Below are 16,806 nucleotides of genomic sequence, written 5' to 3' on the forward strand. Positions count from 1 at the left end.
TGACCCATTAAAAGCAGAGGAAGGAGGAGCCTCTTCTGTTTAATCATATCTGGATACATACATATATATGTATTCACATATATATTCACATACATATTCACCTATATATACATATATATACCTATGTGTGAATATAAATATTGTTACATAGGTAATCCTTCATCCACCATCATGATGTCTACTTCAGAATATTAATTTGAGGAATTTACTTTGAGGAAGATGAAAAACTTAGGCAGTGAGGTAGACAATTTGACAAAAAAAATTAAATTTACAGTATCTGACTATTTACAATGTTACTATATTTACCTATATTTGAGATTGTAAAAAAAAAAGCTCATATTTGAAAGATGCTTGAAAACTAAACTTTGACTTTTTAGGAAAAGGCTAATGTATGTGTTATTCAACAAAGAACATCTACATTTGTTCTGATGATAGATCAATGTTTAAATCTGGAGTAGATGATCAGACATTGGCAGCCAACATTTTAATAACTATCTCCCCCAATGTATCTCAAATGCACTCTATTAGCAAACATGACAGTCCAATTATTTCCACAGTGCTTAGTATTTCATGGTGGCCTATTGCCAAAAGCAATATATATAAGGTGGGAAACATGCCAAAGAAGTTAGCTGATCTGAAAAGCTAAAATTGCTAGTGCTGAAAATTCAGGGATAATATGAGGTTAACTCCCCTAACTCTGTTTAAACTCATCAGAGAAGCAAACACATTGGCACCTACTTAATAACTTTTCCCCTTTATATTCTGCAAAAAAAAAGGAGGTAAGTCAATTTATGCTACAAGTGTGTTGGTAAAATTTTATGTCACATAAAGAGAAAACATTTGTTTCACTTATCACTAGAGAACATAAAATACATTGGTAATTCATTATACATTGATCTGGTCCAGCTTACTAAATCTAGAGCATAAAAATTAGTTTTTCAAACTAGGAAAGAAATATGAGTTACATATACATATATTTTTTCTAGCCACACGCTGTATATGTTTTATTTTCTACCATCATATAACTAGTATAAAAATTTTACAAAATACAGTCTGTTACTCTTAGGAAAATCTAAATTAGTTCAAGTATTAGAAACACACCTAATAGTTCCAGATCCAGAGTTGAAATTTGATGAAGGTGTAATGAGTGCCTAAGTGAATGAACAAGTAATATAGTTGAAAGAGGACTGAACTTGTCAAAAGAACTGAGTTCCAAGTCTTGTTACCAATATCAAGCTACATGCAAGTACTTATAATGGTAAGTATACTTAGAATGCATAACTATAATGAATAATGAGCTATACCAAGTTGTTATCATAATCTTATAAAGTAGATAATACTGTTGTACTTATTTTTTTCAACAGGAAAAGTAAGGCATGAATGGTATAAATAACATGCTGATGGCAGAGGTGTGATTCAAATTCAGGCAGTCTGGTTCACAAGCTCTCCACTACCTAGTATAATATATCTTTTTAAAAAATTTATTGCCTTGTATTTATTGCCTTTGTATTTATTGCCAACTTCATTCTGTAAGTCATAGCCTCATCACTGATGACATAACAGTTTTGTATTGAATGTCTTTTACAGTCCCCAGTGTCTCTGGAGAGGTTATTATGGCTGAGGTGAATTCATACATATAATTAGTATTCAGAGCCAGATGTTGACAAACATTTCCAGATGTAAATATTTTAGGCTTTGTGAGCCATATCGTCTCTGATACATTATGCAAGCCTTCAATTGTAGCATTAAAAGCAACCTCAGAAAATATGTAAATAAGTGGGTACTATGTTCCAATGAAACCTTACTTGCCAAAAAAAAAAGTAGTGAGCCAAATCTGACCAGCAGGCTTGCTGAGCCATGTATCAACTAGCATATTGAATAGTAGGATAGTTTAGGTTCAGTTTAGCAAGGGTAAATTTGAGAACATTCAGTGGTATTATGTTAGGAGAGATCGTGAATCATCATGTGTTCCGGTCTTCTGCTTTCCTGTTACATCAAGATGAGCACACAAATGCACATATGTTGTATTCAAAAAGTTGTAATATGATTTCCAAATCATGATTCGATTTCCAGGTGAGGTCACACAGCCTAAAAGTTGCATGCCACAGCCAAATTTTCTATTTCTTTTAATACAAAATAAATTCTAACTTGCACTAGAGAACTCTTAAATATTTGAGAAATGATAATATGTTCATTTTCAAACTCTTACAGAAAATACAATATGCAACATTCTCCAAATCATTATACATGCTGCATAATCCTACTATCAAACCTAGATAAAGTAACATACAAATATTCCTCATGCAAAAAAAAAAATCTTAAGAAATCAAAACTGACAGCATAAAAAACTATAAAGAATAATTATCAACTAGAGTTAATCTCAAGAATGCAAGGTTGGTTTAACATTCAAAATCAATGTAGTCAGCTTATACTTAACTACACAGGAGACTGAGATCTGAGGTTTTTGCCAGACAAGGAAAAAAGTCCATGAGCTGGACATGAAGGAGTACCAGCCTTGAGTGAAAAAAACAAGCAAGAGCATGAGGCCCTGAGTTGAAGCTTATACTGTATATAAGTTTTATTTTCTACCATCTTATAACTAGTATAAAAATTTTACAAAATACAACGTTACTCTTATGAAAATCTAAATGAGTTCAAGTATTAGAACAACCTAATAGTTCTAGATCTACATACACAAAAAATCAATACATACCAATATATGAAGACAGTAAATAAAGGGAAAATATCATTTGATCATTTTTAACATGAAGTGTTTAAGAGAATAATCTTTCAGTGTGAAACCATTTCTGAAACAACTCTGACAACATTCCTCAACATGATAAAGCCAACAGCCAATGTCAGTCTAGTGTTGAAATTCTTTAATTATGACAAAGTGGTCCAATGCTCTTTCTAGCATTTGCCCTTTCTGATAAAAATTAGCTTTATTAAGGTAAAACTTACATTATAATTTACCCCCATTGAAGCATACATTTCCAAGTGAGTTTAAAAATATAATAACCATCTCTACAATTATAACAGAAAAATATTCCCTACTTCAATATAGTCAGTGCTCTTCTCTCAATCTCTTTTGTTACTTGGAAGCCAATATTTTATCAGTCATAGATTATCCTTCTCAAGTATTTCATAGGAGGAAAAGGCAGAGTCTAAGGGCATATGAGAAGCATTCCCATTTTTACTCTGCAAGTGAAAAGAATCTGGTGATGCAGAAGAGATTAGATTCTAAAAAGGAGGAAGAGAACCAGAAATTGCAAAGGAAGTAGTGTTGAGGCAGAAAAATAGAGAGAAGCAAGAGGAAAGTGCAAGATGGGAAGCTGAAGCTTGCATTACTTGGTAAAACACATGGTCAATTCTAGTTGTGGGGAAAGCTCAAATATCAGAGAAGCCAATAAAGAGACTGGGTCATCCAGGACTCTCCTGACTCAACCAGCAGAGGCTAAAGTATGCCATATGTCAAATTAACTTGCTCAATTTACTTTTCTGGACTTTATAATGCCCTTTAGGAAAACCATTACTGAAAAGCTATTGGCGACATTTCCAGTATAAATGCTGATTTAGGAGGGTTGATGTTGCAAAAGCCTAAATGTCACAAATTTAAACTATACAGACCAGTTGTTTCACATGCTAAAAGGAAAAGTAATTTTGTAGATGACCCAGTTTTGGTGGAAAAGGAAAAAGAACACAGTGTGGCTTTTTAAATGCCTTTACTGGCTGAATTGTGTTTTCATATGAGCAGAGAATACAAGATGACCAGTGTGGCAAAATTAAATATAAAGGATTCTGAAAAATTAATAATTTAATGTATTTGGGTATTATTTTTCACACAGTAGATGTGAGAACTTCATATAAGGATGGGGATCCTTACTATATTAATCTTACCAGCACAGAGACATCTATTTAAATAAGGTATTAAGACATTTAAAAATAATTTAGAAATCTATTCTTGTTAATGTTTTCAAGTTAAGTACAAATCAGATCTATCACTAAGAAAATGGACAACAAATAACACAGAATGCTCCAGAGTATGAAAGGAACCATCTTTTAAATAAACCATATAAAGACCACATTTCAAATGGAAGATCATAAACTGGCACAGGTATCAAACCTTTTCCTAGAAACACAACTATGTCTGAGGACAACAATGACCTCCCAACTTGCTGGGGAAAGTATCATATGTTCTTCCACAGGCAAAATAAGCCATTGTGGCATTGTTGTTTTTCTTTTATAGGCAGAGATGTAAAAAATCGGAGGAAAAACATGTTTTCCTAATCTCATGAAATCTTTGTGACTAGACAAATGATTATTTAAAACACTAAATCTTCCCAAACGCATCTGAAAAAATATTTTTAATGATCTAGTAAAGAAAATGATATATGTTGTGACTAACTCTTAAACATAAATAAGAATTGTAACTTATACTTGGATCTAAGATGTCATATAACAAAACTTACAAAACTAAATTCACTTTGTGTCACCAGCTGAGCTAGTATTGACTTGAACATACAATTATATTCAAAGCTTCTCAGGATTGATGTGAAATGCATGTATTCATAAAGCAGGTGTGCTTACAGATATGGATGGACACAGCAAGGCCCCCATTTCCTTTAAATGAGTATGACCTAAAGATGCTGGGGAGCCTGAGATCTATGTGTTCTGCACCCTGATGTTGCGCATGTCTCTCCAAAGCACTGGTCTGTAGTTTTGTTCCAAAATTTCCATGTATTCAAAATAATCGCTCACTCGAAACCCGGGCAGTGCTTCTTCCTGTCAAGAAAGCCAGAAAGAAGCTCATTCATTTGGGAAAAGACCCATAATTCCAAGCTACTAGTTGTTAAGTAGCATATGTTATCATTTATTTTCAGCTTCAGGTCCTGGGACACAGGGTGTGGCAGGAGGGGAGGGGGAGTGTTATGTTATTAGTGGGCGTGTACTTGTTGTTGATATATGCCTAGAATGATTTAGGTCCTCCTGAAAAAAGGTTGCCTATCTACAAAAGCAAAAATTCATTACAGCTAAGAATCCTTCCCACCTCCCTGCTCAAACTCTTAAACAATAAAATCTTTCCAGTATTTTAGATATAAGCTTTGCTGGTGAAATTTGTCATCAGTAAAGAACTTAACACTTATTTAGGAAAGGATGTTATAATACTTCAGGAATAGTCTACAGCCATTGTCATAGATCTCTTTAAGACTGTGATCCATACCGCTGGGTTGATGTATGTCAATATTAATTTGAAACTTAATGGTTCAAGTCCCAAATGAGGCACTCAAAAACAGTGACAGGATCATCCACTTAGGATTTTATGGACTTTAGGGGAAGTTTAACAACTACTTTTAGTATGTCCACACACTATCTAATGCAATGTCTATCTTGAAGGTTTAAACCAAGTCTGCAAGGTCATAGTAGTCTGTGATCTAATATAATTATATTCAGAGTCTCTGAGATTATAAACATTTGGACAATTCACACTTTTCCTCAGTTTATAAAGGCAAAGGTTGCTATCTTAAAATAACAGCAATTCAAAAGTACAAGATGTAATTTGTGTCATGTACCAGATACTGCACTGGAGGGAAGATACCAGTTTAATGTGGCTAGGAAATACCATATGATTCTTAGTAAGAGTGGATAATGCTAAAAAGCCTCTGTCCTTGACACTTCTGAGTAATCACTCACAGTTTGTAAATAATGTCAGATAACTTTACTCTTACTTTGCCATGTATTACTTAAAATCGACATGACTTGTAGATGGAAAGACGAAGAAACTAAATAATGTTTATACATAGCATGAAAACATCCTGTTTAAGCTAGGGGTAATGACTTCCAATATAAAGATCTAAAATCCACTTTTAATTTTAAAGCAAGCTGTTTTATTCATTTCCGATTTCATTTTATTCATTTATTCATTTCCACTATATACTCATTTTATTATTTTATATAAGGATTCTATTTATTCACTTAAAACACAAAGGTAAACCAAACAAGAGGCCTTCTCCTCGTATCTTAAGAACTGAGGCAAACGAGCTCGTGTCTACATGAGCAACGAAATCAGAGGGAACATTTTCAGCTGGGAATGATGGATACCTGTCTATAATCCTAACACTTAAGAGCTTAAGGCAGAAGCTGTTCAGTTCAAGGCTGGTTTCAGTTACATAGTAAGATTTTTATCTCAAGGTAGTCAAAGAAAGAAAGAAAAAAAAAAAGATGTCACCTGATGAATGGCAGAATATTGACTCTGTATGAATTTTTTTTTTAAATACTGTGGTTGGCTAGAGTGGCTGATGCCTGTAATGTAAGATATGTAGAATAAGGAGGCCAACAAATAAACAAGGAATGGCAATTTACATCTCTAGTCTCAGCTATGCGGGAGCCTTAAGTAGAAGGATCATGACCCAAGAACAGAGCTGGGCAAAACACGAGACCCTACCAAAAAGTTAACTGAAAGCAAAAAACCTTTAAAATGAGACCCCACTACTTCTAAAAAAATAGCCTTCTCTTCTTTGGAAAAAATAAGATAAGCCCAATCTTGATGTTCAATTATTTAATTATTAACCAATTGATGATTTGGGGGATTGGACCCAAGGTCTTGTGAATCACTTGAGCCATGACCTTAGCACTTTTGCTTTTTGTGTTTTGTTTTTGAGACAGGGTCTCTGATTTTCTCTGGTCTGGTTATGTACTCCTAATCCTAATACCTTAGCATCCCAAGTAATTGCAATTAAAAGACTGTGCCATCACACTTAGCAAGAATTTACTTTAAATATGTTACTGTTGTAAGTTTGGAATGCCCATAAACATCTATTTCCCCCAAGTTGTATGTGATTTGCCTTTGACCATCTCTTCACTAAAAGCACACCTAAAAGAATTATAATCATGTTGTATTCTAACAGAAAAAAAGATAGGCTGTGAGAGGAATTTTTCAGTACATTTTCATAATTTTCCAATCATTGCTTATTATTCATTAAGTGTAAATTATAATAGGCAATGACAAAGCTTGAATAATAGCTCTAATAATCCTTCCTGGGCAAAATAATAAGCATAATCTATTGAATATCTTTTAATTATTGTTCTACTTTATTTTAAATATAAAACTACCTAGGAAGCCAGAACTATTATGTAGCTTAAGTATATTTCTTCTGTAGAATGTAGTTTTTCCAAACATAGCTCCCATTTTAGACATTATTTTTAAAGTAAAGGAAGAATAATCTGATAATAACTCTGAAAAGATACCCAAAAATGGCACAAAAGGTTATTGGGGTCTCATTTCATAATAGAAAAATTTAAATATCCATTTAAATGCATTCTTAAGTGACGTCGCTCATTATTTAAACTTTGTGGGCAATTTTAGTTGTGAGGAAAACTTTTCAAGTAGCTGAATTTTCTTTTCAATCTTCAGAGTCAAATATTTTTCATCTTATCTCAAATATTTTCTTTTCTTTCTCTTTTTTTTAATTGTGAAAATACTGTATAGAGAGGTTACAATTACATGGGCAAGATAATGAGTACATTTCTTATCAAGCATTGTAGCCTCCTCCTTTGTTTCCCCTTCCCATCCCTTCCCATCCTCCCCCTCCCCCCCACCCAATCCTTCCCGTCCCTCCTCCACCCCAACCAAAATTGTAAAGTTTGTTTTTGACATAACGACTTGCATACATCTCATTGTTGCAATGGGTCCACCTGTATCCTTATTTAAACGATTTGTTTTTCCCCTTCCCCTCCACAAATTATACCAACATCAAATACAGTGAAAGCAGAGGTTATACTGTGGGGGAGGGACATACAAAGCAACAAAGAAATAATCTTATAAATGTGTTAGAAACAATTGCATGAAAGAAAAAAAAACATTTGAATAAATATCTCAGGGTTCATTTCCCTAACATCACATTATCTGACCTTTTCTGCTTGACTCACACATATACTAGATATTGCAAATAAGGGAAACCATGGGACCTACGTTTCTTTGGGCCTGGCTTACTTCACTTAATATAATTTTTTCCAAGCCTTTCCATTTCCTAACAAATGGGACAATGTCATTCTTTCTGATGGAGGCATAGAATTCCATTGTGTATATATACCACATTTTCTTGATCCATTCATCTAATGAGGGGCATCTGGGTTGGTTCCATATCTTAGCTATAGTAAATAATGCTGCAATAAACATAGTTGTGCTGGTAACTTTAGTGTGGTCTTGTTTGTAAACATTTGGGTAAATGCCCACAAGTGGGATTGCTGGGTCATAGGGGAGCTCTATGTGGAGTCTTTTGAGGAACCTCCATACTACTTTCCAAAGTGGTTGAACAAGTTTACACTCCCACCAACAATGCAGTAATGTTCCCTTCTGTCCACATCCCCTCCAGCATCTGTTGTTATTAGAGTTCTTGATTTTAGCCATTCTAACTGGAGTGAGGTGGTATCTCAATGTTGTTTTGATTAAATACCCCACAACAAATCCTCAAAGAGACAACTGCCCAATAAATAAGCGGGCTAAAGACTTAAAGAGAAACTTCTCTGAAGAGGAAAGAAGGATGGCCAATAGACACATGAAGAAATGCTCAACCTCCCTAGACATAAAAGAAATGCAAATCTCAAATATTTTTAGTAGTGCTTTTAGCCGATCACTTTACTGATAAGTGTGCCAATTAGATGGCAGTCTTCTATTTCAATTATAACATTTCTTCAGTGTTTTACTATCATTTAATTTATAGTAGATTTGTCTGCCTGGGCTGGTATGAACCACAATCTTCATATCTCAGCCTCCTTTGTGGGTAGGATTATTGGCCTCAGCCAGTGGCACTCGATCTTACTTTGAGCATACTGCATTTTCTTTTGGAACCTAGTTGCTAATTCAATTGTCATGTTTTCAATTATTTGTTTCCATCATTAATTTTGAATTATATAAAAGCCTTGGGGATTACCACTCTGTATGAATTCATGCAGATACCATTCTATGTGTATTCTGTATCACCAGAGAGAGGAAATGTACCGCTCCCTTCCCTCTTTCCTGTATGGAAACTGAGTTTTAAAATGTATCTGCTACTTTTCATTCTGAGAGCATTTGATTTAGATCCACTGAATTTAAGAACTTTCATAAAGGACATAAGACTAGTCAATAAAGAACACGGAACAGATGGACTCACCTCAGCAGGGTTACTAACTCTGTGCCTAAATTTTTTATGTGTCAGTGTGGGCCATAGTAGTGTATGATTGTTTTGTGGCTTCAATATTCTAGAATATCTTCAACATTGAAGATATTCTAGAATATTGAAGATATTCTAGACTATCTGTGCTCATCAAAGACAACAGAATCTTCTAGGCTGTGTGCTCTGTCTCATCTCTTTCCCTCACCTTGTTTTGGGTAGTCACCTTGACTCTCGTAAGGGAGCTTAACTCATTCTCACCTGTGTATTCTGGTCTCACCTGCTCGCACTTAACAAGATGGTGGCCCATCTTTGTGTATAGCTTATTCCTCCATATCACTCAGGTAGATTCTTAGCCCCCTCTAGTGGCCCATACGGGCTGCTTTGTCTAAATAGGATCTGTGGCTCCCACACCAAGTTGGATTTCTCCAAATGAGACCTAAAGTATCTTAAATATTATATATGAACCCACTACTTCTCTCAGGATTTAAGGACAGTGTGGACCTTATCCTATGAATATAACAGTGCCTGAGACACAGCTGTTACGCAATGAATAAGTAAGTCAAAAACTGAAGAGCCAGTATCTGTAATATCCTTTGCATGGGACTTGGCATACAATAAGCACTCGAGTATTAATAGTGACCATAATAATGAGAACATACTTTTCAATTAACTGACAGTCTTTGAAATGGCTGGAATCCCTTTCTTGGTCAGACTGAAGACATATTTTAAACACAGACAGTTCATCACTAATTATTGACTCCAATCTCTGTTCTAGGCTCCTTACCAAAAACGTAAGGGAACCTTCATCTAAGATATGAAGATACACAGAAACGGTGGGACAAAGGGTGAACCAATTCAGCAATGATACTCTAACTAGACACTATACAGCTTGGGAGAATCAGGAAGGGAAAAACTGGGAGCAAATGAGGGGGCGAGGGGTGGTACTGCTCAAAAGAAATTTGTTACATATTCTCAGTAACATGCCCATGGAAAGCATGCTATGCCTGTATTTACACACGTTCTTAGTATGAGGTGAAGTTAAATCAGTACATCTGCATACCCATCTCAGAACTATCCACAATAGTCAAGCAGGAGAATTAGCCTAGGAATCCAACAATGAATGTATAGATAATGAAAATATGATATATATGCAAAATGGAGTATTAGTCTACAATAAAGAAGAATAAAACTGTATAGTTTGCAGGAAAATGCATATAATTGGAGACTGTCATATTGAACAAAATAAGCCAAGCTCAAAAGCCAAATATCACATTTATTGCTAACATGTGGAACCTACATTTAAAAATAATTTTTAAAAAATAACAGTAATGGGTCTTCAGTGTGTGAAAGCACAGTAGAGGAGGAGGAGAACACTAAGATGGAAAAGAGATGGAGAGGGTATGGTGAGTGAAGATGATGAAACTATTTTCCATAAGTTTTTATGGTAGTATTGTGAAACACACCAAATATTGCTTTCAAGGAGACCTACAGAGAAATGGGAGGTAACCTGCTCAAAGCACATTGTACACAGCTATGGTAACCTGCTCAAAGCACATTATACACATCTATGGTAACTTGCTCAAAGCACATTGTACACATCTATGGAATTTTCTGCATGAATTCCTCTTGTATTATTGAGTGCTAAATAAAATTTTAAAAGAAAAAAATTAGAGGAACCAAATTATAGAACAGAATTACAGGAACAGAAATGTTCTTAGGTAACTATAAGCCAGCTTGAAATTCCAAGGCAAGCTTTGAACATGAGGTTTTTTAGTGGCAAATAGATGCAGGTGCAGAAACATCAAAAGAGATAAAATAGCAATTGTGACTTGGTTTTATGATGTCCGGACTAAGTTCAGGTATGTTATGATAGATTCATTTCCAAATATTTAATTATTAATGCTTTTATCATGTGATTTTTAGCATAATAGCTCTTTACTAAAGTGAGTTTATAGAAGAAAAAGTCATTTTGAGTGAACTAAACGGATATAGAACTGATTCTATAAAAAGTGTAGAACTTAACATACAATTAATAAATACTATCAGCAAACAGTGTGCATTCATATTAAACCTCATAGGAAACACTTCCCAGAAGGTGGGTTGACAACTATAGCTCTGCTCTTTACCCTTGGTAAAGATGATTGTTGTGCGTGTTGTCACTGACCTATCAAGTCTTCTTGAACAAAATGGGGAAGACATAAAGAATCTGTTGTGGACGTGGGAGGGAAGGGATGGTAGGGGAAAAACAAAGGAGGAGGCAACAATGCTTGATAAGAAATGTACTCATTACCTTCCTCATGTAACTGTAACCCCTCTGTACAGCATTTTCACAATAAAAATGTATTAAGAAAAGAATCTACACATACAGTTTCTTCTAGTATGTTACTTGTGAGCTGCTCAATACAATCAGAAATTCTGGGACTTTAAATCTTTCAAACTTGGACCCCTAGTGTTAGCCTTTCGGGTTCTGTTTTAACTAAAAGGCTCCAATGGAGCATTTGTACGCATTCAAAGATTTCAGGTTAAGTGAGAATTAATACCACTCATGCCAGTACTGTGTCAATTTTGTCTTAATAGGCATGAGGCAGAGCCAAAATATATGATCTTTAGGAACAAGGGTAATTTAGGTAATGTGTGTGCTTCTGGTTAGAATGTGGTATTCATAAAGATTCAGCATACACTACATGTTTCATGAGATCGAAGACTAACTGCAGGGTACATTGTTGCATGTGCTAATTAGAGGAGATGAGTTTGATCACATATACTGCACATCTCTATAGAAATTTTTACACGACCCCCCCTTTGTGTTATTAATGAATCATAACAAAATTTTTAACAAAAAAATACAGAGTATCTAACAGAAATGCTTTCAAGTGACTGTATGCCAACTTGGAATTCCATGCCAAGGTTAGAGTTTACACTGCCAGATAAGTCAATCCTGGCTGAGTTGCTGGTTGGATACAGTGTAAATAGATGTGTCTGGCAAGGTGGGAAGGTTATGCCCATGCTATGGCTTATTGTGATGTCACATACTAAAAGGTCCCAGAGATTGGGGAAAAGTTGGGGGCGGGGGAAGCAGACAAAAGACTAACTGTGGCTTAGAAGCCCATTTCCTTTACTGTATTCTCTACATGTCTCTGTTCTCAACAAAGAAGTAAGAACAAGAAAGCGTAGGGAAAGGGGCGTGGACATCAACAACTGCCAATTTCCCAAAGTACTTGTTCTCTTCCAGATAATGTTGTACAAGTATTTTCTGGATATCATGTGATTTCTTAACCACTCTGTGTGGTAGTAACTATTCCATCCCCGATTATACAGATGAGGAAACCAAAACATAACAAGTGACATACAAAGCTAGAGTCTAAATTCTGAATTCAGCTATACATACATGATACAGGGAAATGTGGAAAACATACCCAAAACATAGTTGACATTGTACTGGATTTGTTTTATTTATTTTCCTCATATGGATTGTTTTTAATACTGTGAATGCACTGTCCTCTTAAATCCAGTATTCAATCAGTTTTTCTCAGTCTAATCTCCATTTTCAGCCCGTCAACATCTTCTGAAAACACCAGCTGCAACTGCACCAACAAAACATCCCTCCTGACAATTTACTGATAGGGTTGAAATTAATCTGATTTTTTTCCTAATTATGAATTAATTTTTCCATAATATGCAGGACTTAGTTATGGCATTCTAATTAAGTATTTTGAGCCTTCACAGACCAGTTTGGTCTGGAAAGAAATATTGTCTATCTTGGCATTTCTGTGAAGTATGTCCCCAGGAAACATTTACAGACACCATCACTGCCAGCTTATTAGCATGGGAAAGGGGAATGAAGCCCAGCCAGGCTACCAAAGCACTTAGCTTTTTCACATAACTACCAGTAAGGTAAACTAAACTTCCATTAAAGCTACTTGTGTACGTGCATGTCTATTCTAGATGACTCAGACCACTAAAAGGTTTTTAGACATGTAAAAAAACAAAAGACAAAAGGAAGTTTAGATTCTCTAGCTAGTTTAGCAGTTGTAGAAGATGTTTTGTTGAACAATTTTCTCTGTGGAACTAAGATGCCTATGGATTTTCAGAGCCATCAATTGCACATATAAAAAAAAGGATCCCTGCTACTCTCTCACCCCCAAAAGTTTTTTGAAAATGCAGGTACAAAGTTGAGCTCTTCAGCATATTTTAAGGATGTTGCTTCGGTCAGCATTCATTTATTACTCACTACAGAGGCTGGGGACAATGCATTTAACTATCCTATTATTCAATCTGCATTGTTGTATCTACAATAATATTATGAACAGGCCAGGAAAATAACATGCTGATATCAACATACATATAGCATGCATCTGAAAGTTTAATGGTTTTATGAGAAGAAAAAAAAATACAAGGGTTTCTTCTAGCCCATAGAAGCACCTATTACTTTCTAAGTGTCATAGCTTGATCTAGAATCATAGAGAGCTTTTGGTGGTCTATTAGAAATACAGACAAGGAGTCTATACATTTAGGTACCTGATTTGATAACTGGCACCTAAATCAAAACAACCACCAATGGGCTGATATTTCCTCCCTATACTACATTTCACACAGATTTTAATTCATAAGCAATCAATGACTTTGTCATGAAACTTTCTCACTTCCTGTCAACATATGAAATTTAAATCAAGAAAAGAATCATGTATTTTCTGTATTTTGGAAACATCTAGTTATTCACAGGTTCTCAGAGTAACCAATAATAACTGAAAGCATAACAGAGTTGTGATTCACAATATTTTAAAAGCTAATTCAGTTGGGCCTGATTATTTGAATTTGTAAGTTCTACTTGTTTTATCTGATGAATCAATGTCTCTTTTGAAAAAGTATCTATTATAAAAGAAGTACGAGTTCATTTTACAAACAGAAACTAAAGGCAAAAATATATACAACAAATGTTAAAGTTCTTTGTTCTGTTTCATCTTTTCTCCTAATTTTTTTTCTTCCATGGTGGTTACGGGGTTTGAACTCAGGGCCTTGTGCTTACTGTGTAATTGCCCCCATCCTCCATTCTATTCTATTCTTGCTTCTTTTGGCAGAGGGGGTCCGGTCGTGGGGCCTGAACTCTGGTCCTGCGTGTTGTCCCTCAGCTCTTCAGCTCAAGGCTAGTGCTTTACCACTTGAGCCACAGTGCCACTTCCGGCATTTTTTCTTATGTGGTGCTGAGGAATCGAACCCAGGGCCTCATGCATGCAAGGCAAGCACTCTACCATTGAGCCACCTTCCCAGCCCTCTATTCTTGCTTCTTAAAAGCACTCATAAGCCAGGTGCTGGATTACAGGCCTAAAATCCTCACTACTCAGGAGGTTGAGCTCTGAGGATCATTGTTCAAAGATAGTCCAGGCAGGAAAGTCCATAAGATTCTTTTCTCCAATTAATCACAGAAAAAGTCAGAAGTGGCATTGTGACTCAAGTGGTAGAAGTAGTGTGTTAGCCTTGAGCCAGAAGGGCTCAGGGACAGTGCCCAGGCCCAGTGTTCAAGCCCCACGACCAACACACACACACACACACACACACACACACACACACACACACACACACACACACACACACACACACACACACACACACACACACACACACACACACACACACACACACACACACACACACACACACACACACACACACACACTCATGGAAATGTGATAAAATAAGCAATAACCTATTTAAGAATATTCCTACTGCTAAAGTATATAGTTACATGGAGAACTAATAAAAAAGTATTTTCTGAGATTTTTTTACTCTGGAAACCTAAAGCATAATTTCCACGGTGTTGTCCCTATACCTACAGTTGAATGCATCTATTCTTGACTTGAGGAATGTTCTCAGGGGAAAATAAAATTATTTCATTCATTACTACTTCATTAGTAGAAAACATGTAGATGACTGAAAACTGTGTACATGCGTTCATATATTTTGCAAACACTATGTAACTACAGGGCTTAATGGAGTAGTTAAGTATATAAATGCATATTTAAATAAACCACACCAGAACTAATCTACACTAATTAATTTTAGTACTTATAAGAATAGTATTGTTATATTAATAATGTATAATTAATATTATATGTATTTATTTGAATGCAGGATTTATGAAATACAAATGCTTGATAGTTTCATAATTTTAAATGGTTAGCATTTTTTAATATTAAATGGGAAATAGTCTAGCAAGTACCTAATGTAAAATTGATTAACACAGAAAGTATTTTGTGACTTAGATAAATATAGCAAATGATAAATACTGATTTTGGTAAATGTGTATGTACTTGTAGGATGTTGAAAGAAACAGGAGTAGAGGAATACTTTTAAACTGGAAAATATGTAACTAAACAAATAGTTAGATTTCCATTGAGAATTGTAAATAGGGATGTATTAATACACTACAGAGTTCCTAGCCTTGGCCTTGCAAGGTCATATTACAGTGATTATATAAACAACTGAATTTTACTGAAAAAATACTACAGAACATGACAGTTACGACCTGTTATAAAAATGGAAAGTTATGGGGAGGGGGTGGGGAAGGATGGGAAGGGGAAACAAAGGAGGAGGCTACAATGCTTGATAAGAAATGTACTCATTATCTTGCCCATGTAATTGTAACCCCTTTGTACAGTATTTTCACAATTTAAAAAATGGAAAGTTAGAAAAATATTTAAAAAATGAAGGCTTAGTAAATACATTAATGATTTTAATAAGTATTAAACCTTAGTATTAACGTAATGATGAATATTAAACCTTAGCATTGACATTACTATGGTAAACTTTTATTAACAAAAATAAGGCATAGCAATATGTTTTGAAGTGTTTCTGTAGAGTATGCTGGTTACGAGCAAGTTTTGGATTCAGACAGCATAAATCACATCTCAGTGCTAGCTGCATAACTTACGCAACTCACCGAACTGTGTGCCTCACTTCATCTCTGCAATGAGTTTTCTTGGAATTGGATGAATAGCTAAAGAATACCTGACATTAAGTATCCAAAGCTATCTACTAAGTCACTCAATATGAACATACTTACTTTAAGGAAAACTTGCAGATCTTGAGTCTGAGTGTGCTGTAGAATGTCTTGCTGTAGATGTTTGAATATAGCAATGCAGGTATATACTTGGTAATCAGGACCAAGGAAAATACAAGTAGCAATATAATGGCATATTTCCATCCAATCTAAATAATTCCAAAAACACTGTGATATCCATTGTAGGCAAATCTTGAAAAAAGAAGAAAAGTTCATTAAAAACCTTACAAGATCACACTGACTTTCAAAAAAACAGAAACTGCAAGGCCAAAACCAATGAAAAGTCTTACAATTAACCAAAATAGAAAGGAATTCTGTATTTTTGCCTAATAACTATACTTTTCCTGTTTGCTTAATGTGTGAGACAATTCATGGCTTTTGGACTCAGAAGTTAAGGGTAAGTGATGATAGTCGTACTCTTCATCTACCAATTACTGGAAGTCCTCTTAGGGAACATAGTCTCCCTCTTACCAATAATAGTGGTTGCTCTTCACAGATCACAAATGCGGAGAATATTTTAATTCAGAGATGGGAGTTTTTCTATTCCACCTATCATCACAGATGTGTAATTATGCAGATGACAGATTGTTAAAT

The 16,806-nt window shown here is 35.0% G+C and overlaps 1 protein-coding gene across 2 annotated transcripts in view; it reads right to left on the reverse strand.

Moving 5' to 3' along the window:
* Positions 1–988: 988 nt before the first annotated feature.
* Positions 989–16,806, reverse strand: part of Tbc1d32 (TBC1 domain family member 32) — a 137,312-nt gene continuing 121,494 nt past the window's right edge. For both annotated transcript variants that reach the window (XM_070015344.1, XM_070015343.1), the window contains exons 32-33: positions 16,216–16,404; positions 989–4,782 (exon numbers count right to left, since the gene is read on the reverse strand). In XM_070015344.1, coding sequence (XP_069871445.1) covers positions 4,663–4,782; positions 16,216–16,404 — 309 coding nt within the window. In that variant the 3' untranslated portion in view covers positions 989–4,662. The remainder of the gene's footprint in view (positions 4,783–16,215; positions 16,405–16,806) is intronic.

This window comes from Dipodomys merriami, unplaced genomic scaffold, assembly GCF_024711535.1.
Source record: "Dipodomys merriami isolate MVZ:Mamm:240054 unplaced genomic scaffold, mDipMer1.0.p SCAF_112, whole genome shotgun sequence".
NCBI lineage: Eukaryota > Metazoa > Chordata > Mammalia > Rodentia > Heteromyidae > Dipodomys > Dipodomys merriami.